Genomic DNA, 24,968 nt, shown 5'->3' on the forward strand with positions numbered 1-24,968 from the left:
CATTCTTAAGCACTGCACTTCTCCTCAATGATATCCATCCACCTTTGAAGTTTCAAGTTGATACCTCAAATACTTTTTGAGATAAGCTCTGGACAAAATAACATAAAAAAAAACAAAGGGCAATAACTCAAAAATTGTATAGGGAAGAGTTATCATTCTTGTACACAACACTCCTCCTCAATAAGATCTATCCACCTATGACATTTCATGTTGATATCTCAAACACTTTTCGAGTTATGCTCCACTCAGGTGAAAAATTAGGTATGAAAAATAACAAAGGGCAATAACTCAAAAATTATGAAAGGTAGAGTTATCATTCTTGTGCACTGCACACCTCCTGAGTGAGATCTATGCACCTATGAAGTTTCATGTTAATATCTCATAAGCTTTTGGAGTTATGCTCTGGACAAAAATCAATTTTGAAAAATAACAAAGGGCAATAACTCAAAAATCATGCAAGGTAGAGTTATCATTCTTGTGCACTGCACTCCTCCTCAATGAGGTCTATCCACCTATGAAGTTTCAAGTTGATACCTCAAATACTTTTAGAGATATGCTCCGGACAAAAATGTCGGACGGACGGACGGACGGAAGGTCGGACGGACGGAGACTATTTCTATATCCTCCGCCGAAATTTTTCGGCGGGGGATAATAAAAGCTGTGATAATTAACATATTACTATTCGTAAGTGCATTTCTTTATTTGCTATTTTTTTTTCTGCAGATTTTTCATTTTCTCAAAATAGGGAGTCAACGAAGTAAGCCGAAATATATGTAAAAAAATTGCCTAATAAAGTATTTAAATTTGGACATAAAAAATGTAAAATCGTTGCCGATGACAATCGCACGGGACTTAGAATATTCATCTTGAATCCTACAAAACTTAAATTTGTTTGGTGTTTAACATACATGTAGATTAACCCTTTCCCCCATGAGCATATTGTGAAAAATGGCCATTTTCACTGAAAAGCCTCCTGTTACAAGTTCAAACTGCTATGAAACTATGAAAAATGCTTCAATACTAATCAAACTTGGCACAAATGTTGACTGGACCATTGCCTTTGTAACGACATGCTCAGTCTTAAATTTCCTGTTACCATGGCAACGAGGGGACATCTCAAAATTGCCAAAAATCACTTCAAGTCCAAATTTTCTTGGCGATGAGGGGGACTCCGCCCCCCTTCAAACCCCCCCAAACAGAAGGGGGCACATTCCCCTTCTGGCAACCCCCTGATGTAATATTTGGATGGGGGACGGCGCCGAAAAAATGGTCACTTTTTTAACAACATTTCTCAAACGAAAGACAATGTTTGGGGCCTAAATAGGACATTTTTTCACTGTTTGATCCCTCAAAAAAGGGGGGGGGGGGCAAAAAGTCGTCGAAACACGCTTATATAAGGGAAAAGGTTAACAACATGTGTCATACACGACTCGTAATTATTATAGTAATTATTGATTTTTTTTGTGGTCTGCAGAGATTATGATGTGTATTGTCAAATTAAGGTATAATATGCAATATGGTGTCAACACCATGTCTACGTCGATTATCTCAACGCATGTTCATGTATTTTTCACATTTTCTCAATATTCTGAAATATTTTATACGAACATCCGGATCCGAAAATCGGCTCCGGACACCAAATCGTGATCCGAACGTTCGGATATCCGGACTCCAAATGACATCCCTAGTATTTATATTTAATTACATTTTCTGTCTATGGAAAGATCATATGTAGTTAAAAATATGGTCTTGCCCCTTTCTGTCCATTCTGTTTGTCTTGTAATGTCCAATCTTTTATATGGTCTTGGGAGTGGGTGGGGGGTGCAATAAAAACTGCCTAGGCTAGGGAGGGGTATCGCCAATTTTTTTTTAGGTTGTAGAAACTGCCTAGGCTAGAGGGGTAAGACCCCCTTCAACCCCCCCCCCCCCCCGAAAAGGAGGGGGCACATCCCCCTTTTGGCAACCCCCTGATGTAACATTTGAATGGGGGACGGCGCCGCAAAAAGTGGCCACGTTTTTTTAACATTTCTGAAACGAAAAAAAGTGTTTGGGGCCTAAATAGGGCATTTTTTCACTGTTTGAGGCCTCAGAGGGGGGGGGGGGGGGGGGGGGGGGGGGGGGGGGGGGGGGGGGGGGGGGGGGGGGGGGGGCGCGCGCAAAAAGCAGTTTGAAACACACTTATATAAGGGAAAAGGTTAATTGACCAATTCCTCTTGAAATACAATTCCATTTTTACCCAAAATCTACCCATTAACTAGAACTATCACTAAATGTGATTAATACCCCCACAAGTCTGCTTAGGAAATGAGGATGTTACTAGTAACAGAATACCTTGTAAAAGAATTGAAACATAGAGTTATGGTTGTGGGCAATTAAAGATAATTGTGGTTCATGTATGTTGCATTTCCTTTCAATGTGGTTGGCCATTGATGAAGTTTAATTGAATTACTCTGTAATAAGTCCAGAAAGACAAAGAAAAGGAACAAAGGGCAATAACTCTATAAATACTGACGATAGAGTTATAGTTCTTGTGCACTGCACTTCCTCTTATTGTGCTTGACTATTGTATGAAGTTGTTTTGAATTCCAACCAGTACGTTTTAAGTTATGCTCCGGACAAGGAAAAGTATCAAAGGGCAGTAACTCTGTATTTTGTCAAAATGGAGTTATGGCTCTTGTGCACTGCACTTCCTTTTAATGTCCTTGACAACTGTATGAAGTTGTACTGAATTCCAAACAGTAATTTTCAAGTTATGCTCTGGACAAGGAAAAGTAACAAAGGGCAATAACTCTGTAATTAGTCAAGATGGAGTTATGGTTCTTGTGCACTGCACTTCCCCTTCTTGTGCTTGACCATTGTATGAAGTTGTTTTGAATTCCAACCAGTAGTTTTCAAGTCATGCTCTGGACAAGGAAAAGTAACAAAGGGCAGTAACTCTGTAATTAGTCAAGATGGAGTTATGGTTCTTATGCACTGCACTTCCTCTCAATGTGCTGGACCATTGTATAAAGGTATAATGAATTCCAACAATAAGTCTTCAAGTTATGGTCCGGACAAAAGAAAGCAATGGAAAAGTAACAAAGGGCAATTACTCTGTAATTAGTCAAGATAGAGTTATGGTTCTTGTGCACTGCACTTCCCCTTATTGTGCTTGGCCATTGTATGAAGTTGTTTTGAATTCCGACCAGTAGTTTTAAAGTCATGCTCTGGACAAGGAAAAGAAACAAAGGGCAGTAACTCTGTAATAAGTCAAAATGGAGTTATGGTTCTTGTGCACTGCACTTCCTCTCAATGTGCTGGACCATTGTATGAAGTTATAATGAATTGCAACAATTAGTCTTCAAGTTGTGGTCCGGACAAAAGAAAGCAATGGAAAAGTAATAAAGGGCAATAACTCTGTAATTACTTTAGATAGAGTTATGGTTCTTATGCACTGCACTTCCTCTCAATGTGCTTGACCATTGTATGTAGTTATATTGAATTCCAACCATTAGTCTTCAAGTTATGCTCCGGACAAAAAAAGAAGGCAATGGAAAAGCAACAAAGGGCAATAACTCTGTAATTACTTTAGACAGAGTTATGGTTCTTGTGCACTGCACTTCCCCTTATTGTGTTTGACAATTGTATGAAGTTGTTTTGAATTCCAACCAGTAGTTTTCAAGTTATGCCACGGACAAGGAAAAGTAACAAAGGGCAATAACTCTGTAATTAGTCAAGATAGAGTTATGTTTCTTACGCACTGCACTTCCTCTCAATGTGCTTGACCATTGTATGTAGTTATATTGAATTCCAACCATTAGTCTTCAAGTTATGCTCCGGACAAGGAAAATGCAACGGACAAAAAAAAAGCAATGGAAAAGCAACAAAGGGCAATAACTCTGTAATTACTTTAGATAGAGTTATGGTTCTTGTGCACTGCACTTCCCCTTATTGTGTTTTGACAATTGTATGAAGTTGTTTTGAATTCCAACCAGTAGTTTTCAAGTTATGCCCCGGACAAGGAAAAGTAACAAAGGGCAATAACTCTGTAATTAGTCAAGATAGAGTTATGGTTCTTGTGCACTGCACTTCCTCTCAATGTGCTTGACCATTGTATGTAGTTATATTGAATTCCAACCATTAGTTTTCAAGTTATGCTCCGGACAAGGAAAATGCAACGGACGTCTGGACCGACCGACCGACCGACCGACCGACCACCGGGTGACTCCTATATACCCCCCCAAACTTCGTTTTTGGGGGTATAAATATAAAATTTACGTATTTATCAACATCAACTATCTAGACTTACTTCAGAAACTGGTGTTTTATAATCTTCTGATGACAGGAAGTCTATATCTCTTTGTGTAACAAGACCAACCAGTTTCTCGCCCATATGTCCATTCTCTGTGATTGGTATACCAGAAAACCCATATTGTTTCTTCGCAGTTATCACATTTTGAACTGTATGTGAAGGTGACATCACAACTGGGTCTACAATAAAGCCTTGCTCGTATTTCTGAAAAATGAAAGAATTGTTCAAAATAAATATAAACATCATAAGCAACTAGATAAAACAAATACAGACTGTATTCACACCCTTCAAGATTATCTATGAGGTATACAATATAAACTTTGAATAAATTCTAGAACAAATTGTGTCCAGTAAGTGAGTTAATATTTCATATTCATTTTTTTCAAAAAGCAGAAAGAAATAAAATAAACATAGGCAAAAAAGTCAATTAAATCCACAGTGAAACTCTTATCTACTGACATCTTAAGAACTTAAACAAAATTGTCTGGTAAATATCCAATTTAAAGGACTAAGACTTGCTTTCTCATTCCTGGTAACTTTTAAGTTAAAAAAAAATAAAATTTTACCAATCAATACAGGCATGCAAATTTTAACTTAACCCCTATAATAATTAAAGGAATTCACTTAAGATTGCATTAACAGTTGCTTACCTTCACCTTTCTCACTTCATTAACTTGGAAATCAACTGAACAATTATGATGAATTACTCCAACTCCTCCACATAACTGTAACATATCATAATAAATTAAATATGAATTAAATTTCAAAATAAACTAGCATTGCCACTGTCATGGCGTGAATACTCCTGCACACCACTTTGTCAGAATCAACAGTGGTCATTTGGAGCTCAAGATCAACATCCAAGCAAAATCAATAGAGGTTATCTAACAGTCATGACTAACCTCCATGCTAAATATGAAGACTGTGGGTCAAAGGAATCTTAAGTTATATAGCAGACAAGCTTTTTTTTTAGTCAAGGCCCTGTGCCCTTGACCTTTGCCCTGGTGACCTGAAAATCAATAGGGGTCGTCTACTAATCATGACCAATCTCAATACCAAATATGAAGACTGTGGGTCAAACGAATCTTAAGTTATTGGGCCCCCAAGGAAAAGCCGAAGGACAGTTGGACACCCCCGACGGCTGGATGGACAAGCTGATTCCAGTATACCCCCTTACAACTTTGTTGTGTGGGGGTATAATAACATATACAATATGCAATGAAATTATGACACTCATGTTAATGTACACAAGGTATTCATTCATACATTTCATTTATTTCTGCGCACTTATTCAATTCAGAAAGAAATGACATTTCTGCATTATAAAACCATATTTTATTAACAAGAAAATAAACATAAAGATATCATAAAGATTTTTTCTGTTGTTTTTTTGTTGGATTATAAGTCACATAGATGCTTGGTTAATGAGAAGCATTGTGTCAACCTTTAAACAAATATATGTACCTACATGTTTGTTAATCTAGTGTTACTTAATCAATCATATAGATACTCACAGCCATGGCAATAGCCATCTGAGATTCTGTCACTGTGTCCATGGGTGATGATACAAAAGGTGCTCTCAAAGTGATCCTCTTTGTCAGTGCTGATGTCAGATCCTATCAGAAACAAGATTGCATATGAGAACAAGAGCTGTCGGTAGGACAGCAACGCTCGACTATTCTAAGTGCTTGATAGTAAAAAAAATGCTTGATAGAGTTACCTCCTCCTGTTTACAGCTTGGGGTCATGATGGTGAACAAGTGTGCAAAGTTTCAAAGCCATATGTCAATGGACTTTGAAAATATTTGAACTATTACAAAAACTTTAACGTAAATTCTAAGTCGAAAAAGGGGCATAATTCTGTCAAAATGCTTGATAGAGTTACCTCCTCCTGTCCACAGGTTGGGGTCATGATGGTGAACAAGTGTGCAAAGTTTCAAAGCCATATGTCAATGGACTTTGAAAATATTTGAACTATTACAAAAACTTTAACGTAAATTCTAAGTCGAAAAAGGGGCATAATTCTGTCAAAATGCTTGATAGAGTTACCTTCTCCTGTTTACAGGTTGGGGTCATGATGTTGAACAAGTGTGCAAAGTTTCAAAGCCATATGTCAATGGACTTTGAAAATATTTGAACTATTACAAAAACTTTAACGTAAATTCTAAGTCGAAAAAGGGGCATAATTCTGTCAAAATGCTTGATAGAGTTACCTCCTCCTGTCTACAGGTTGGGGTCATGATGGTGAACAAGTGTGCAAAGTTTCAAAGCCATATGTCTATGGACTTTGAAAATATTTGAACTATTACAAAAACTTTAACATAAGTGGTTACGCGGACGCCGACGCCGACGCTCGGGTGACTGCAATAGCTCTACTTATTCTTATCGAATAGTCGAGCTAAAAATGCTATGCCACCGCATTAATACAACACTAAATAGTAGTGTAGGAACAGATTTTTTTTTTGTTTCTATACAATTGAAGATTGTCATAATGCATAGATCCCTGACATATCTAATTCTTATTATCAGATTAGTGATTAAATCTATTGTTAATCCAATAAAAGATCAGAGTAGGAATATATCAATGCACTTGAGTCTAGTGAATTTGGTGGTGAAGGTCATATTTCACACAGCCTAAATTTCATGACTACATCAAAGGACAACATAGTAAGACACTTTGTCAAAATCTAGGTCTGCTGATATCAAAGTTCACTTTACATCTTAATCTGTGTACATGGTTCAAATTTCATAGCTGTACATCAAAGGACAAGAAAGTAGGTCACATCATCAAAATCTAGGTCACCTGATATCAAAGTTCAATTTTACAACTAAAACTGTGCACATGTTCAAAATTTCATTGCTGTACATCAAAGGACAAGAAAGTAGGTCATTGTCCACTTGGGCAAGGAAAAATTTTGACCCAAGGGTTTAATTCAAAACAATCTTGATACAGGTCCACCAAACAACATTTCAAGTCCAATATCTAAGCTAAAGCTTTCTCCCATTTAGAAAACATTTGTTTTATTATCTTTTTTACTATGTGTACATACACTGTAGCCTCGATTACTCGCTCTTCACTATAACGCTAATCTCAGTAGAGCGCTCATAGACCTTGGCTCCCAAAAAAAAAAAAAAAAAACTTCCCAAAAAAAAAACAAAAAAAAATTTTTTTTTTTTAAGTAGACTTAGATTTATAGCGCGCTATAACGCTTGCTCAATTTGATAGCCAAGTACAATAAACAATTGTTATTAGGACATTTATGATCGCCAAAGGTGTGAAAAACATGCCCAGGTAAGCGTTTATCCGCTCTTTTGTGTGTTTTACCTGTCCATCAGTCATGCATCAAATTGTTTCCAAAATCTCAAATTCATATCATAACTGTTACATTGGCATTCGGTGGTGAGTATAAATAAACTAAAATTCACACACATATCTTTGACATGTAAACCTCGCTAAATTAAATAACCCACAAGCCCAAAATCAATTTAAAATCCTGCACTGTAAATAGAGCGGCCATGACAGGTGGTAATTGGCGTTTGATTTACTAGGGGACACAACTAAAGCTGGACTGTAAATTACAGTGTCATTTACAGTCCAGCTTTAGTTGTGTCCCCTAGTTAATAAAACGTCATTACAGTAATGGCTACCTGTTTTACACTACATTCATGATTTATAATTTTCTTTCGAAAGTTTTTCCTTTCTTTTAAATATAATTAGTATTATTTGTGAATATAATATATGTTTACATCATTGAATGGTTTTAGAAAAAGATAATGTCGATATTCATTGAACAGTAAGTAAAAAAATCAGCGTTAAATATATATGCAGTGGGTGGGGTAATGCGGTAATTTCGCAATGAGCGTTCTAATGAGAGCCTCGTTAGAACGCGGTGTTGAGACATTGGACCCCAACATGAGCGTTTTAATGAGGCTGAAGTGTAATGAGAATCACTGCCGCCAGGCAAGGCCAATTTTGAAACCAGGGGAAATTTGTACAACTTTGGTAGAGGACCCATAGATGATATTATATAATATAGCAAACATCACAGCTCTATGCCTTGTACCTTCAGACAAAAATATTTTTTTATTTTTTTACTATATGTACATAATGAAAATCAATGACCCCCGGGCAGAACCAATTTTGACCCTAGGGCAATAATTTGAATAATCGTGATAAAGGTTCACTTCGCAAAGTCTCATGCCATATATTTAATCTCTAGCCAAATATCAAAGCTCTTAGCCATGTACCTTCAGACAATAAGATTTTATATTTTTTTACTATATGTACATAGTGAAAATCAATGACCCCTGGGGGGGGGGGGGCAATTTTGACCCCAGGGCTATAATTTGTACAATCTTGCTAAAGGTTCACTACACAATGTTTCATGCAAAATATCTTAACTCTAGCCTTAGTAAATTTAAAGAAGATGATTTTTTAAGTTTTTACTATATATATAAGGAAAACCTATGGCCCCCGGGGCAGGGCTAACTTTGACACTAGAGACAAAATTTGAACAAGTTGGTGAAGTACCTATAGATGATATCATTTTATAAATATTAAAGCTCTAAGCCTTGTACCTTCAGACAATAAGATTTTTTAGCATATGTATATATTGAAAATCAATGACCCCCGGGCGGGGCAATTGTGACCCCAGGGCTATAATTTGAACAATCTTGCTAGAGGTTCACTTCACAACATTTGATGCAAAATATCTAACCTCCAGCATTTGTCAATTGCTAGAAGAAATTTTTTTTAAGTTTTTACTATAAGTTTTTACTATATACATATAAGAAAAACCTATGACCCCCGGAGCGGGGCCGATTTTGACCCCAGGGCTATAATTTGAACAATCTGGGTAGAGGTCTACCAGACAATGCCTTATGCAAAATATCTAAGCTCTAGGCCTTTTGGGTCTTTACAAGAAGGTATTTTAAGTTTTTACTATATGTACATATAGTGAAAATCAATGACCCCTGGGGCGGGGCCAATTTTGACCCCAGGGCTATAATTTGAACAAGCAAATTTGTTGAATTTATATCCCCCGCCGAGTACTGGTTATTATTAACACAACAACTGAAGACATAAGGCTTTATTTATATATTAATCATGGCATAAACAGTAATATTCTTTGAACTTGATAAATATTCAGGGCAATAACAGAGCCATAACTTTGTGTTAAATAGTAAAATCTGGATATGCCAATGAGATGTATGCATACTACATAACTAATCAAGGGCCATAAATCTGAGTTATAAGTATCTGACTGGAACAAGGCGACTATATGCACATCTTCTCTTAGTATCCCATAAAGTTTCATTGAATTCCAGCCAGTAGTAGCAGAGAAGTGAGCGAGGAAACAAATATTTTTCTATATGGATACTGCATAACTAATCAAGGGCCATAACTCTGAGTTAAAGTGTCTAACCGGAACAAGCCGACGATATGCGCATCTCCTCTTGATATTGAAGGTTCCCATAAAGTTTCGTTGAATTCCAGCCAGTAGTTGCAGAGAAGTAGTGCGGAAACGATTTTTACTCTATATGCATACTACATAACTAATCAAGGGCCATAACTCTGAGTTAAAGGGTCTGAACGGAACAAACTGACGATATGCGCATCTCCTCTTGATATTGACAATTCCCATAAAGTTTCGTTGAATTCCAGCCAGTAGTTGCAGAGAAGTAGCGCGGAAACAATTTTTACTCAAAATGCATACTGCATAACTAATCAAGGGCCATAACTCTGAGTTCAAGTGTCTGACCGGAACAAGCCGACGATATGCGCATCTCCTCTTGATATTGATGATTCCCATAAAGTTTCGTTGAATTCCAGCCAGTAGTTGTAGAGAACTACTCCGGAAACGAAATTCGGACGGACGGATGGACGGAAGGACGGACGTTCTCACAGGACAGTAATTATGTGGCTACTCTATTGTTCTCTCTATTGTTCTTTTTAGCCACACAAAAGAAAATAGCCACATTAGCATATATTTTAAGTTTTTACTATATGTACATATACTGAAAATCAATGACCTCCGGGGCGGGGCCAATTTTGACCCCAGGGATATTATTTGAACAATCTTGGTAGAGGTCTACCAGACAATGCCTTATGCAAAATATCTAAGCTCTAGGCCTTTTGGGTCTTTACAAGAAGATTTTTTAAATTTATTCTTATAATACCTTTTGGTTGCCATGGCAACCAGATTTCTGCATGGAATGAAATTCTTTGAACAACTTTGGAAGCCCTTCACCCAAGGATCAATACTGCCAAGTTTGGTTGAAATTGGACTGGTGGTTTTTCATAAGAAGATTTTTTAAGTTCACTATATAATCTATATAACACACAAACACACACACATACACACAGGTGAATCGCTATGCCACTGCATCGCAGATGCTGTGGTGGCATAAAAAGGTAGAGACTTTATACAAGCTTTGGCAGAATGATAGCAGATCCCTTTTGAAGGTGAAATTGTGTAGCAATTTCACTTTTAGTGGAAAAACTAAATCAATATTGTTTATTATAAGCTTCATCTGAGACCTTTATTACAGATTGAAAAGAAGCTCTAACAAGATTGCATTTGAGAAAAATGCTATGCCACCGCATTAATACAACACTAAATAGTAGTGTAGGAACAGATTTTTTTGTTTCTATACGATTGAAGATTGTCATAATGCATAGATCCCTGACCTATCTAATTCTTATTATCAGATTAGTGATTAAATCTATTGTTAATCCAATTAAAGATCAGAGTAGGAATATATCAATGCACTTGAGTCTAGTGAATTTGGTGGTGAAGGTCATATTTTACACAGCCTAAATTTCATGACTACATCAAAGAACAACACAAGGGGAGCGGTGGCCTAGTGGTTAAGGTGTCTGCCTCTTAACCCAGAGATCATGGGTTCGAGCCCTACTCGGGTCACGACCATGTTTCTCCATATGACACCAGTACTGGTTGGTTCCAGAAAGCCGACTCAAAAGTGATTAATATAAGTTGCAAGAACTTGTTTCGCAATCGAGCTTAAATAAATATGTTTAAACCAAGGACAACATAAAATCTAGGTCAGCTGATATCAAAGTTCACTTTACATCTTAATCTGTGCACATGATTCAAATTTCACAGCTGTACATCAAAGGACAAGAAAGTAGGTCACATCATCAAAATCTAGGTCACCTGATATCAAAGTTCAATTATACAACTAAACTGTGCACATGGTCAAAATTTCATGGCTGTACATCAAATGACAAGAAGGTAGGTCACTGTCCCCTTAGGCAAGGCAATATTTTGACCAAAGTGTTTAATTCAAACAATCTTGATACAGGTCCACCAAACAACGTTCATGCAAAATATCTAAGCTGTAACTTTCTCTTATTTAGTTGTTTTAGTTTCTGTTTTTACTATGTGTAAATAACGAAAATCAATGCCCCCCACCCCCCCGGGGCAGGGCCAATTTAACACCAAGGGCAAAATTTGAACAACTTTGGTAGAGGACCTATAGATGATATCATATAGCAAACATCAAACCTTTAAGCCTTGTACCTTCAGACAAGAAGAGTTTTTAATCTTTAACTGTATGTACATAGTGAAAATCAATGACCCCCGGGCCGAGGCCAATTTTGACCCCCAGGCTATAATTTGAACAATCTTGGTAGAGGTTCACTACGCAAAGTCTCATACCAAATATCTAACCTCTAGCCTTTGTCAATTCATAGGAGAAGATTTTTCAAGTTTTTACTTTAAACATATAAGGAAAAGTATCGCCTCTGGGGCAGGGCCAATTTAGACACTAGAGTTAAAATTTGAACAAATTTGGTAGAGTACCTATAGATGATATCATACACCAAATATCAAAGCTCTAAGCCTTGTACCTTTAGACAAGAAGATTTTCTAATTTTTTACTATATGTACATAGTGAAAATCAATGACCCCGTGGTCAGGACCAATTTTGACCCTAGGGCTATAATTTGAACAATCTTGGTAGAGGGTCACTACTCAATGTTTCATGCAAAATATCTTACCTCTAGCTTTTGTCAATTTAGAGAAGATGATTTTTTAAAGTTTTAACTATATACATAAAAGGAAAACCTATGAACCCTCAGGGCGGGACTAATTTTGACACTAGAGGCAAAATTTGAACAACTTGGGTAGAGTACCTAAAGATGATATCATATACCAAATATCAAAGCTCTTAGCCTTGTACCTTCAGACAAGAAGGTATTTTAAGTTTTTACTATATGTACATTGTGAAAATCAATGACCCCAGGGGGGGGGGGGGGGCAATTTTGACCCCAGGGCTATAGTTTGAACAATCTTGGTAGAGGTCTACCAGACAATGCCTTATGCAAAATATCTATGCTCTAGGCCTTCTGGGTCTTTACAAGAAGATTTTTAAAATTGATCCTTATAATTCCTTTTGGTTGCCATGGCAACCAGATTTCTGCATGGAATGAACTTCTTTGAACAACTTCGGAACCTCTTTACCTAAGGATCAATCCTGCCAAGTTTGGTTGAAATTGGACAAGTGGTTTTTCACAAGAAGATATTTTAAGTTCACTTTATAATCTATATAACACACAAACACACACACACGCACAGGTGAATCGCTATATGCCACCGCATCGCGGATGCTGCAGTGGCATAATTACAGAAAATTAGGACTTTTCAGATACAGTTTTAATATTTATAACAACAATGAAACACACTCTTTTAAAGATAATTTAAGTCTAACACAAAATCTACAACAACACAAAAAGAAGTCCTTTATAATTAATATAAAATACTCACCACCTCATCTGCTGAAAAGTCAATAAAGCCTGGCAGGATGAGAAAATCACTGAAAATGCAAGAAAAAAGAATTTAACAAGATAATTTAAGATACTAACTTTTCCAAAATGTTACATCAACATACATGTTCTGTCCATTTCTGCTTATAAGACACATTTTGAGACTAAAATTTCAAACCCAGAGGGGGTAGTGCATCTTATAATCAAATACAAATTAACAAATTTCCTCTATCTTGCAGTATAGATATGTAATCTACTTTCCCTTTCGCTTTTGATGATACCAGGCTAACATACATACAAACAAGTCGCTCTGAATGATTTTTTCGATCCCGGCAAAGTTGTGATTGTTTGTCAATAATCAAGTTATTAACTTATGTTGTGTGTACTGATGAGAAATCCACATTCATTATCAGTTCTCATCCACATGCACATCGGCCGTTGATCGACTTTCACCGGTTTAATGTGGATATTGATATCTTGAAAAAAGTAATTTATACTCGGAAAGTCCTTGCGGGGCGTATCAATTCAAATGAAATCAAATTAAAAGTAAATGAAAATTTCAAAAAAATATATATCCTATACCTACTGAGCTGTGTTAACTGGGCGCCGCCATTTTGAAATCCTTTTGAGCTAAATATAGATTTCAGAGAGCTTTTAATGAGCGTCTACATAATTTAGACTATTGCTAGCAGACGCATGCTGAATAACACTTCCAGTGAAAGAATAATGTGGAAAATCAGAAAATAAACATGCATTTCATTGATAAGAACTATACTGGCATGCGAGCAGTTCCCGTACAAAAATCGTAGTTACTTAAACATTATTTTTTATTACGCTCACTCACCAAAATTTGAATGTTACACATCAATATTCGGCTCGTCACACAAATCATGGAAATTCCATCATGTTCTAAACATAGAATAACACTTAGTTATGAGGCCTCATATGGGGTACCGAAATTATCCATTATTTTGTATGAAGAGAAGTAGTTCTCGTACATAGAATTTAACCCATTATAATTATACAATTTTATTACATTGGACCTATTTTTCATTTATAATTGTTGAACAGACCATTTTCTAAGAGATAAATAGATGTAATTCAGGAAATAGAAAGTAGACTAAACGCGTGTATCTATTACCCGGTACCGTTACCCCCAACGCATTCACATGCGATTGCATGCTTGTATGCATGATATTTTACGCATCAAAGCCATAACATTATTTTATATAGTAATATTGGTCAAAATTCTGATAATTAAACAAGTTTTCATCACATTGCCTTCTTATCTGTAAACAGGTGGTATTAGTGGAAAACCCTTTAACATGCCTCACGTGTAAGTATGTTTGCGCATGCGCGCAAGGACGGAATCCCCCAGATAAAACAAGGTCACATTTTGACAACGCACAGGTGAAAGTGATTTAAAATGAGACTTTTTATACGTACTGCCGAACTGACACTAAGATTTTGTCTCGTTTATGTATCTGCTTGATTTGAAATGAATTTTTGAAGAATGCATGTGAAAATCAAGCGTTCAAATGAAAAATACGGGTACTGCTTCTGTACGGGAACTGCTCGCATGCCAGTAGTACAAAATAAATATAAAAAGTTACTTTAACATATCCTTTTTGATAAATTAGCACATAAAAAAATAATGTTTAAACAACAACTGTGATTAGAGATTAACAAAAATGGCGGATGGGATTTTCCAAACGACAACGCATGCGCAGTGGTCCCCCTTTACGTTCGGAGATTCACGGAATATCCGAGCACTCCGATGATAGGTTGAACACCACCAATTTATTTGTTTTGTTTACGGTACAAAATACCTGTAAGAAAGATCTGGTTTACATGTACACTAAACATGTTATGCTAAAATCATAATTCATAAGAGCTTTCCGCGCCATAGGTAGCACTTAATTTCATATCCAAAAATTGGAAGCAAGGTCAACCTCGTAATCACGTGGTCAAATATTTTGACAATATGGTGGCCAAGTGCTGAATTTTGCACCTGTTGGAAACTATTAAGTAGTTTACGTTCATAATAAGATTTATATTTGTCCATCCTTGGCTTATCAACAGATTATATATAGAGTCACAGTACCTGTGCTCGACCAGCCCAATGCTCTACCAATACTTCTATTTGTGTACGATTTATGCATTAAAGCAGAAAAACCCTAGGAGTTTGTGTGTGTTATTTGTACCTGACCTGTAACCTCTACACCATGTACAAGTACTCCAAGTTTGGTAGAAGACTGGCCATTTTGCAGACAATATTAAACAGTACAAAAATACATTTCTATGATAAAAGTAGCAGTAAAAACTATTTAAAACACTGAAATAATGATAATTTAGGACAATACTTTGTTAAACTGCCTTTACTCTTATTATTCCAATTGATTTCCATAAGAAAGGTAACCAAAATTCATCAAAACCCTGCCTTCCATAAAAGACTGGGGCTATGAACTTGTAAACAAATATGGCAGCTGTACGGAAACAAATCGGGAACACACCACTAAAAGCGTAGACCATTTGTATATTACACCAATTATCACACTAAACTATGTTTGCAGAGTGATTTTAGTTAAAAAAAATTTATGAAAATAAGTCGTCTCAAACACCCCAGTATATGTAAATTCCAAAACTCTTATAAACACTTTATTTGTCAATGTATAGCATTTCCTTCATATCATATTTGCTTGCATCTTTACATCTATAGACACTTAAACAATAAGTTTTCAAATTATTTTTTAAATAAAATTGTTGAACATAAAAAGTCATATCTGTTTTTATAAAATAAAAGTTCTGAAAGAGATAAAACCACCTGGTCGAGCACTAATATAGTGGTTTTATACCCTATATACAACTCCTTGGTAAATTGTATCCTGATCTGTGTAATAATAAATTAAAAAGCTTTAGCTTATTGTGAGTTTGAAAGGGCCAGCAATGTTACAAAAATAAGTTTCCTTTCTGAAAGAGTTTTTATGTGATTTTGTGAAAAACTGGTTGAGCACTGCTACGGTGACTCTAGTTTTATCCACAGGGAAATCTGTCATTATTTTATTAAATCTCTCTATATATATATAATATATACAAGGGATACAAGTCGTGACCTCGCACTACCAGCACGGGTTCGTAAAATGCATTCACATGTGTAAACTGTATAAAATATCCTCTATTCCATCAAAGTTATTGTAGAAGTACATATATGAACGAGTCATAACCCAAGTTCTACTACAAACACATCATTAAAACCTGTAACATTGTAGGAAATAGCTAACATTTCAATATTTACATTGGCTGTCAAGTTGTCGTCCATTTTGCAGGTGTGTTTAAGTTTCGCGTATTTTCATTGGCTGATGAAAAAAACGCAATTCGTCGCGGCTATACGCCGTTATTATCTGGTTTATTATTATTCATTAACCAATAAAATTGACAGTCACTAACAGAAGTTGGAATTACGCATGAAACATACGGGCAACATCAAAATGGAAGCCGAGGATAGAAATTATCAAAACAAACAAAAATTGTTACAATAATTTGTACCAGAAGTTAATGATTGCATCATTGATGGTGGTGGATGATTGATATTTAACCGATTACATGATTAAACTTTCTTAAATGAACATACGTTTGCATTAGATGTCGTTTTACAAGTGTAATTTTACAAACAAATTTTACGAACGTGTGTAAAAATGAAACTTGAAAGGGTATTTTTAATAATATCTTGTCCATGTAACAAAGTGAGTCATTTTTTTTAATTATCGATTCTTTCATCAGTGTCCAACAATCAAAAGAAAAAAAAAATGTTGTATACTGCGTTCTATCTACTTTTTCATGAAGTGAACAATTTTGAGTTGTATCCCTTGTTATATTATATATACTGGTTTGGGAGATAAACTTGGCCGAAAATCGGTGTTTTTGGGGCATATTTCATTTATTTGTTTACATATTCTGATGAATCTTGCAACATAATAAACTTCAGCTCTTTGATTTTCCGGTATCACCATAAAAGTTATATTTAGAAACAAGCCGGGTAATTTTGAGAGGCCCTGGAAGAGGTACGTAAAAAGCACATTTTTAACATGCGCGAGTAGATAATTTCGGCTCTTTGTTTTTCTTCTTAAATCATTTTTAATGAGTAAATTAAAACGTAGAATAACATGTTTAGACATTTCATTATTCCTTTGCTATTCATATATGTCAAATTATAAAAAAATATTTTTTATCAGAAATTTTCAATAAGGACTGTTACTTTTATACAATGTTATGTAAAAAAACAACAAAAAACTCGATACTTTTTTGTAAAAATACATGCATTTTCATTTATTAACATACGAAATATGTATTTTTAGAATTAGTGATTCAAATGTATTTTGGCTTGGGTAACTTCGTAATTTAACAGAGTGAAGAAGAAATTAATTTAGTGGTATTCAACCTACACAAAACATATAAAGGAGCATTTAACATCAGTTTTTCAATCCATTGCACTAAAAGATTATTTGTGCAATCGGACTTTTTCTGAGTTTGCAAGACAAAATTGACAAAATGTATCCGTGAACATCGTCTGCTTTACCGGTAGTCGGTTAATATATAAAAGTAACCCTGTACGGGCCTCAAAATGAGCATCTACTGCGCATGCGTACAGCAATCGGATTTCCCGTACTATTTATAGGCACGTTTTTTAAACAAACGGGTAAATGTCTGTGCTATTTTTTAAATATCTTACCAAACTTGACAAAATTTCCAGATATTGTCGAATTCCAGCGTTTGTACGAGATTGTCAGCTTGATTACATTAAACTAGAACTATCACTAAATGTGATTAATACCCCCACAAGTCTGCTTCGGAAATTAGGATGTTACTAGTAACAGAATACCTTGTAAAAGAATTGAAACATAGAGTTATGGTTGTGGGCAATTAAAGATAATTGTGGTTCATGTATGTTGCATTTCCTTTCAATGTGGTTGGCCATTGATGAAGTTTAATTGAATTACTCTGTAATAAGTCCAGAAAGACAAAGAAAAAGAACAAAGGGCAAACACTCTATAAATACTGAAGATAGAGTTATAGTTCTTGTGCACTGCACTTCCTCTTATTGTGCTTGACCATTGTATGAAGTTGTTTTGAATTCCAACCAGTACGTTTTAAGTTATGCTCCGGACAAGGAAAAGTATCAAAGGGCAGTAACTCTGTATTTTGTCAAAATGGAGTTATGGCTCTTGTGCACTGCACTTCCTTTGAATGTCCTTGACAACTGTATGAAGTTGTACTGAATTCCAAACAGTAGTTTTCAAGTTATGCTCTGGACAAGGAAAAGTAACAAAGGGCAATAACTCTGTAATTAGTCAAGATGGAGTTATGGTTCTTGTGCACTGCACTTCCCCTTATTGTGCTTGACCATTGTATGAAGTTGTTTTGAATTCCAACCAGTAGTTTTCAAGTTATGCTCTGGACAAGGAAAAGTAACAAAGGGCAGTAACTCTGTAATTAGTCAAGATGGAGTTATGGTTCTTGTGCACTGCACTTCCTCTCAATGTGCTTGACCATTGTATGAAGTTATAATGAATTCCAACAATAAGTCTTCAAGTTATGGTCCGGACAAAAGAAAGCAATGGAAAAGTAACAAAGGGCAATAACTCTGTAATTAGTCAAGATGGAGTTATGGTTCTTGTGCACTGCACTTCCCCTTATTGTGCTTGACCATTGTATGAAGTTGTTTTGAATTCCAACCAGTAGTTTTAAAGTCATGCACTGGACAAGGAAAAGAAACAAAGGGCAGTAACTCTGTAATTAGTCAAGATGGAGTTATGGTTCTTGTGCACTGCACTTCCTCTCAATGTGCTGGACCATTGTATGAAGTTATAATGAATTCCAACAATTAGTCTTCAAGTTATGGTCCGGACAAAAGAAAGCAATGGAAAAGTAATAAAGGGCAATAACTCTGTAATTACTTTAGATAGAGTTATGGTTCTTATGCACTGCACTTCCTCTCAATGTGCTTGACCATTGTATGAAGTTATATTGAATTCCAACCAGTAGTCTTCAAGTTATGCTCCGGACAAAAAAAAAGAAGGCAATTGAAAAGCAACAAAGGGCAATAACTCTGTAATTACTTTAGATGGAGTTATGGTTCTTGTGCACTGCACTTCCCCTTATTGTGTTTGACAATTGTATGAAGTTGTTTTGAATTCCAACCAGTAGTTTTCAAGTTAAGCCACGGACAAGGAAAAGTAACAAAGGGCAATAACTCTGTAATTAGTCAAGATAGAGTTATGGTTCTTGTGCACTGCACTTCCTCTCAATGTGCTTGACCATTGTATGTAGTAATATTGAATTCCAACCATTAGTTTTCAAGTTATGCTCCGGACAAGGAAAATGCAACGGACGTCTGGACCGACCGACCGACCGACCACCGGGTGACTCCTATATACCCCCCCAAACTTCGTTTTTGGGGGTATAAAAAGCCGATAAGTTGATTAAATTATAAAAAGCCGAGTTTATCAACCAGCCAAAGTTATCTCCCCAACCAGTATAGTGGGAAAGGAAAAAATGACAGAATCCACTGTGGTTTTATCAAGATATGTTTCACTTTACCACAGTCTATTCAACTCCATGACTTTACTTCACGGCATGTCCGAAGAATGAATACGAGCGTGTCAGATTTCTGGCACAATTATTTGTGGACTTTCCCTACGGGTCTGTCTTCAGCGTTCACGTCATGCCATAGTATAAAAAATGGTACGCTGAAGACCTTAAGGCTTAAGCTTAAGTTAAGCCACAGGGGGAAGACGCTGTGATCTGACATTAGCCCGGCCCCCTCCCCCCAAAGGCCCTGCTACAACCCATAAAAAATATCAATGGAAGTTGATTTGCACAATAAAAATTCATAAAAACAATATTCTGACACGTTTCGACGATTTTCATTATATCCCTATACTATAAGTTATAACAAGGGTACCGTCTTCTATGCGCTTCCAGCGCTTTGATACTGCCCAAGTTCATATCTAGCGTCGAAACTCAGCCAAAACTCAATATAATTTTAAAAACATGGTCTCGATCAACGCAGCATTGATAAATGTATGTAATAACAACAGTCAATTTTGGAAATGTTGGCAACTTATTTTGATACAACTCCCGAAATTGCCGGTGACTTGAAATCTGACAAGATCTGATTCACGTAAACATTGAAATGTTTACGACTGAATTGCATCAGAAATGCTAAAATGCCTAGAAAATTTAATTGCATCTGCTAAAACAAAATATTCAATAAACCTTACCACAAAAATACACTCTGAATCTATTTCTTATAGTGGCATAACGATCAAAGTCTAATCCGATCTTCCCGTCTTTTCTCATGCCTCCATTACACAAACTTGACCCGGAAAAGGTAATGCACAACTCTATATGGTTCTCGTCCTCGCTTAAACGACGGCGTCCGATTCGGTACCAGTACTTTGTAAACATAAACACGCAGGGCTCACGCTGTCAGTCGCCATGGTCGCCATTTGCGATTATTTTATAAAGATGGCGAATATTTTTTCATTTTGGCGAAAGAAACTGGCGATTATTTTATAATCATCCTCCATATTTTTTTTCGGCGCTCATAATTGTAGCGAAGTGTGAAAATCGATAAAGGTTGCATACCTCTACTGCAGTAGCGGTGTTTATTAATAACACGTGTCGATTATTATGTTGATTGTTATCGCCAGAGGCGTGTATTTCGGGCGTGACAAACAAATAGCAGGGGTACTTTAAAAATATACCGATTTGCGGTATATCAATAAAACAATTAAAGTTAATTAGCATCGGCCTTCATATTCATGTTGATACTTTAATCGAACCGCCCGTAAATTGGTCTAATTACAATTATTTCATCTTTTAAACAAATTATTGTACAAGGGTGTCTGATTGAATCGCCAGTGAAAAACAATGATAATTTACTCAAAAAATATTAACAATATAAAGGTAAAATGTGGACAATCCGAATTAGTGATCCTTTTTCTGTCAAAATGGGTCGTCCTAAACGTAAGTTATCGCCACTAAAAAGTGACTTGAAAGTTAGGAAATTAAGTGCATTTGGATTTTGTAAAGATCGTGAGTTACAAAGTGATAGTGCTGAAAATAAGGTTGATGTAAATAATGGAGAAATTTGTTCTTATGAAGAAAGGCAGTTAGATAAAAGTGTTGAAGTTAAATTACCTTAACAAAATGAGAAAATAATCAGGAAATTCAGGCCAGAATGGAAGCACACTAGAGACTGGCTAGAATATGACGCCAAAAATAAATTAATGTTTTGCACAGTGTGTAGAAATGCCAAGATGGTAAATTCTTTTGTAAGTGGATGTTCCAGTCTTAAAATTGAAAACATACGATCGCATGAAAATCCAAAGGGAAAAAAAGTTGGTAAGTTGATATTTAGAACTACAGTAGATCTATGTACACCTCATTTAAAAAATGGTCGTGTGATGTAAATGTTCTATTCGTGAAATAAAATGTTTTGAATGTTGGTTTGACAATAAAAAAAAGCTTTAGGTATCAAAAATGGTAACTTAGACATTAATGTACATTAAAACAAACGAAATGAAATAAAATGAACAGACGGTTTTTTACTTTGTCACATGTTTTCGCGACATATAAAAAACAATAGTAAATATAACATTAAGTTCAATGATTATACATTTGTAGTTTATTTAACATTACATAAGCCAACAGTGTATGTTGTCAATCACAGCACCATTAAAAAAAGTCCGTCGCAGTTTTGGCTATAATTTTTTAAAATGTTAAAATGTTGGCTATTATTTTTACAAAGCCAGTGTGAGCCCTGAACACGTGTATAAAATATTGGCAGCTCCAGTGTACAAATACAGTGTTTTATTAATGTGTTTACCAGGAAACTATTGACATTTTGTGATTTCTGTACTATATCGACAGAAAATGTGCGAAAACAGTTCTAGACAAACTTTCGAAATTGGCGCTATATTAACACGTGTTTATGTTTGCAAAGTACTGGTACCGAATCGGACGCCGTCATATAAGCGAGGACGAGAACCATACAGAGTTGTGCATTACCTTTTCCGGGTCAAGTTTGTGTAATGGAGGCATGAGAAAAGACGGGAAGATCGGATTAGACTTTGATCGTTACGCCACGATAGGAAATAGATTCGGAGTGTATTTTTGTGGTAAGGTTTATTGAATATTTTGTTTTAGCAGATGCAATTAAATTTTCTACGCATTTTAGCGTTTCTGATGCAATTCAGTCGTAAACATTTCAATGTTTACGTGAATCAGATCTTGTCAGATTTCAAGTCACCGGCAATTTCGGGAGTTGTATCAAAATAAGTTGCCAACATTTCCAAAATTGACTGTTGTTATTACATACATTTATCAATGCTGCGTTGATCGAGACCATGTTTTTAAAATTATATTGAGTTTTGGCTGAGTTTCGATGCTAGATATGAACTTGGACAGTATCAAAGCGCTGGAAGCGCATAGAAGACGGAACCCTCGTTATAACTTATAGTATAGGGATATAATGAAAATCGTCGAAACGTGTCAGAATATTGTTTTTATGAATTTTTATTGTGCAAATCAACTTCCATTGATATTTTTTATGGGTTGTAGCAGGGCCTTTGGGGGGAGGGGGCCGGGCTAATGTCAGATCACAGTGTCTTCCCCCTGTGAGTTAAGCTACTCACTTGTACGTGAATCCATCACCGTGTGAGAACAACTGGGCACCTGTTAGACCATCATCTGGTACGTACCCTGTTCCGCCAGTAATAAGATAGTCTGCCATACTGAAATTCGTTAACATACAGTCATTAACTAATTAGAAATCTAGCTGTGACACAAATTATGATCACTGATGAATCACACATGCATTTGTTTTGGCAATGGCGGGAAATAGCCTCGTTCTGATAATCTCAATTTTTCCGCATCCGGTACACATTTAAGGCTACATACCACTAAATATTAACGCAACTTATAATTTTCTTTAAAAGATAAAAATTTGAAATGTTACAACGAATTTTCAATCCGAATAAACAACATGTATCAGAGCTTATGATAAATTTCCGCGTACGATTCAAGCACCAGCAGAGATCGGGATTTTTTTTTAAAAAGACATTTGAAAAGCCCTTTTTAGATCTATGTACAGTACATTCCTTTTAACCCCAGGAAGAAAACAGCCCTCGCGTCAATCCGAAGAAAGGTAAAAGAACCAAACTATAACGTACATTTGAAAAAGGCGGTGTCAATTTTTTTTTAAGTATATTAAGCAATCTGGATATCTGTTTAATAGTGCTCAAAGTGGCCGCATTGAACATGCCAAATGAAGGCAATAGGACAATGATGGGTGTTCTATAGAGTAGAAGATTATTGTTGGAAAGAAAGAGAACTTGTAGTAGTATGTCTGGGCTGGGATTTACCTATATATTAGCATGTATAGGTGTAGGCATGATGTGTCCCGAGCTCCTTATTTTATGGAGGGAGATACATGTATGTAACTTTCTTTAAGGATTACGGCCTCAAGCTACAGTCATAGAGAGGGATGCTACAGTAAATACGACGAAAATATAGTTGGCGCCTTTAAAAAGACTGTTTGAGAGACGCCATTTAAGACACTGTAATGTTGAACTGCCGTTATTTCATACGATAAAGCTGATCACAACATATGAGGTATAGCAGCTGTTAACTAACCACTTGAAATGGATATTCGGCATATGCATATCTTATTTTATAGCATGATATATAATACGGAGTGTCCATTTTTTACAATCGGCTGGATTGCAGTTTAGATAGTACATTCAGTATATGTACATTGAACATAAATCAGATTTTTTTCAGTTGAGAATGAATTGTATTCTAGTGGCATAGATATGCAAATAATTTGAACAATTATAGAGGCAACTTTTTTTTTGCTCAGATACATGTATACTTTGAACAGATAAATATAATTTATTAATTAATGGAGTATGGCTAGAAGCTTAAGCACATGGGTAACGGTATCTACTGAGCACCGCGTGAATGATCAATCTATATATAAGATGGAAAGAAAACATATCAAGTTCTACTAACTTATTGTTACAAGCTGAGCCCATATGTTGGAGCCTGTCGGCACACCGTTTCCCAACTGATCTAAAACACGCTGTACTTGTCCCCACAGGAGTTGAAGTTTCACTAGGATGCTTGCTGTCCGACATTCAGCAAGGCTCTGAAAACATATCACAAATACACATTTTAAATATATTAAGACTTAAGTCCGTTTTCTTCCTTTTGACATGCATTGCTTGATGTAACATTATGACAACTTTTTTCAACATACAAAAAATATATGTATTCTGAGAAAGTTCTCAATAACATAAAACATCATAAGGCCTGTAGTCAAGATAAAATTAAACCAATTGTTCTCAACACACTTTCCAAAGAGCTCTCTCCAAAGGTTATCTTCCAAAAGTTCATTGATGAAGGCTCGTTGCCATCCCAATGGAAATCTGCCTATGTAGCCCCAATCTTCAAGAAAGGCGATAGGTCAGTCCCTGTCAATTATAGGCCAATTTCCTTAACATGTGTTCTGTGTAAGGTTATGGAACACATAGTTTCCTCCTCCATTGTTAAACACTTCACCATCCATAACATCCTCTACCACCTCCAACATTGTTTCAGGGAAAAAGGTCATGTGTTACGCAACTTGTAATGTTGGTAAATGACCTGGCCACGTCAGTATATGAGAAAAAACAAGCAGATCTGATTCTTTTAGATTTCAGTAAGGCTTTCAGCCATGAGAAAGTACTGCTGAAAATTACATGACTATGGAATCAGAGGTCAAACTTTAAAATGGGTCAAAAGTTTTCTTGATAACAGGCAGCAGTCTGTTGTGCTGAATGGCAGC

The 24,968-nt window shown here is 36.0% G+C and overlaps 1 protein-coding gene across 1 annotated transcript; it reads right to left on the minus strand.

Moving 5' to 3' along the window:
• Positions 1-4,247: 4,247 nt before the first annotated feature.
• Positions 4,248-24,291, minus strand: LOC132740871 (inosine-5'-monophosphate dehydrogenase 1-like). The gene is made up of 6 exons (XM_060728915.1): positions 24,155-24,291; positions 22,777-22,875; positions 13,080-13,128; positions 5,806-5,907; positions 4,942-5,016; positions 4,248-4,495 (listed from the first exon to the last, which is right to left on the minus strand). Exons 1-6 carry the CDS (start codon positions 24,277-24,279, stop codon positions 4,271-4,273), a joined length of 675 nt encoding a protein of 224 aa, XP_060584898.1. The 5' UTR covers positions 24,280-24,291; the 3' UTR covers positions 4,248-4,270.
• Positions 24,292-24,968: the final 677 nt, after the last annotated feature.

This window comes from Ruditapes philippinarum, unplaced genomic scaffold (genome assembly GCF_026571515.1).
Source record: "Ruditapes philippinarum isolate M1 unplaced genomic scaffold, ASM2657151v2 ctg10019_1_1_1_1, whole genome shotgun sequence".
Taxonomy (NCBI): Eukaryota; Metazoa; Mollusca; class Bivalvia; order Venerida; family Veneridae; genus Ruditapes; species Ruditapes philippinarum.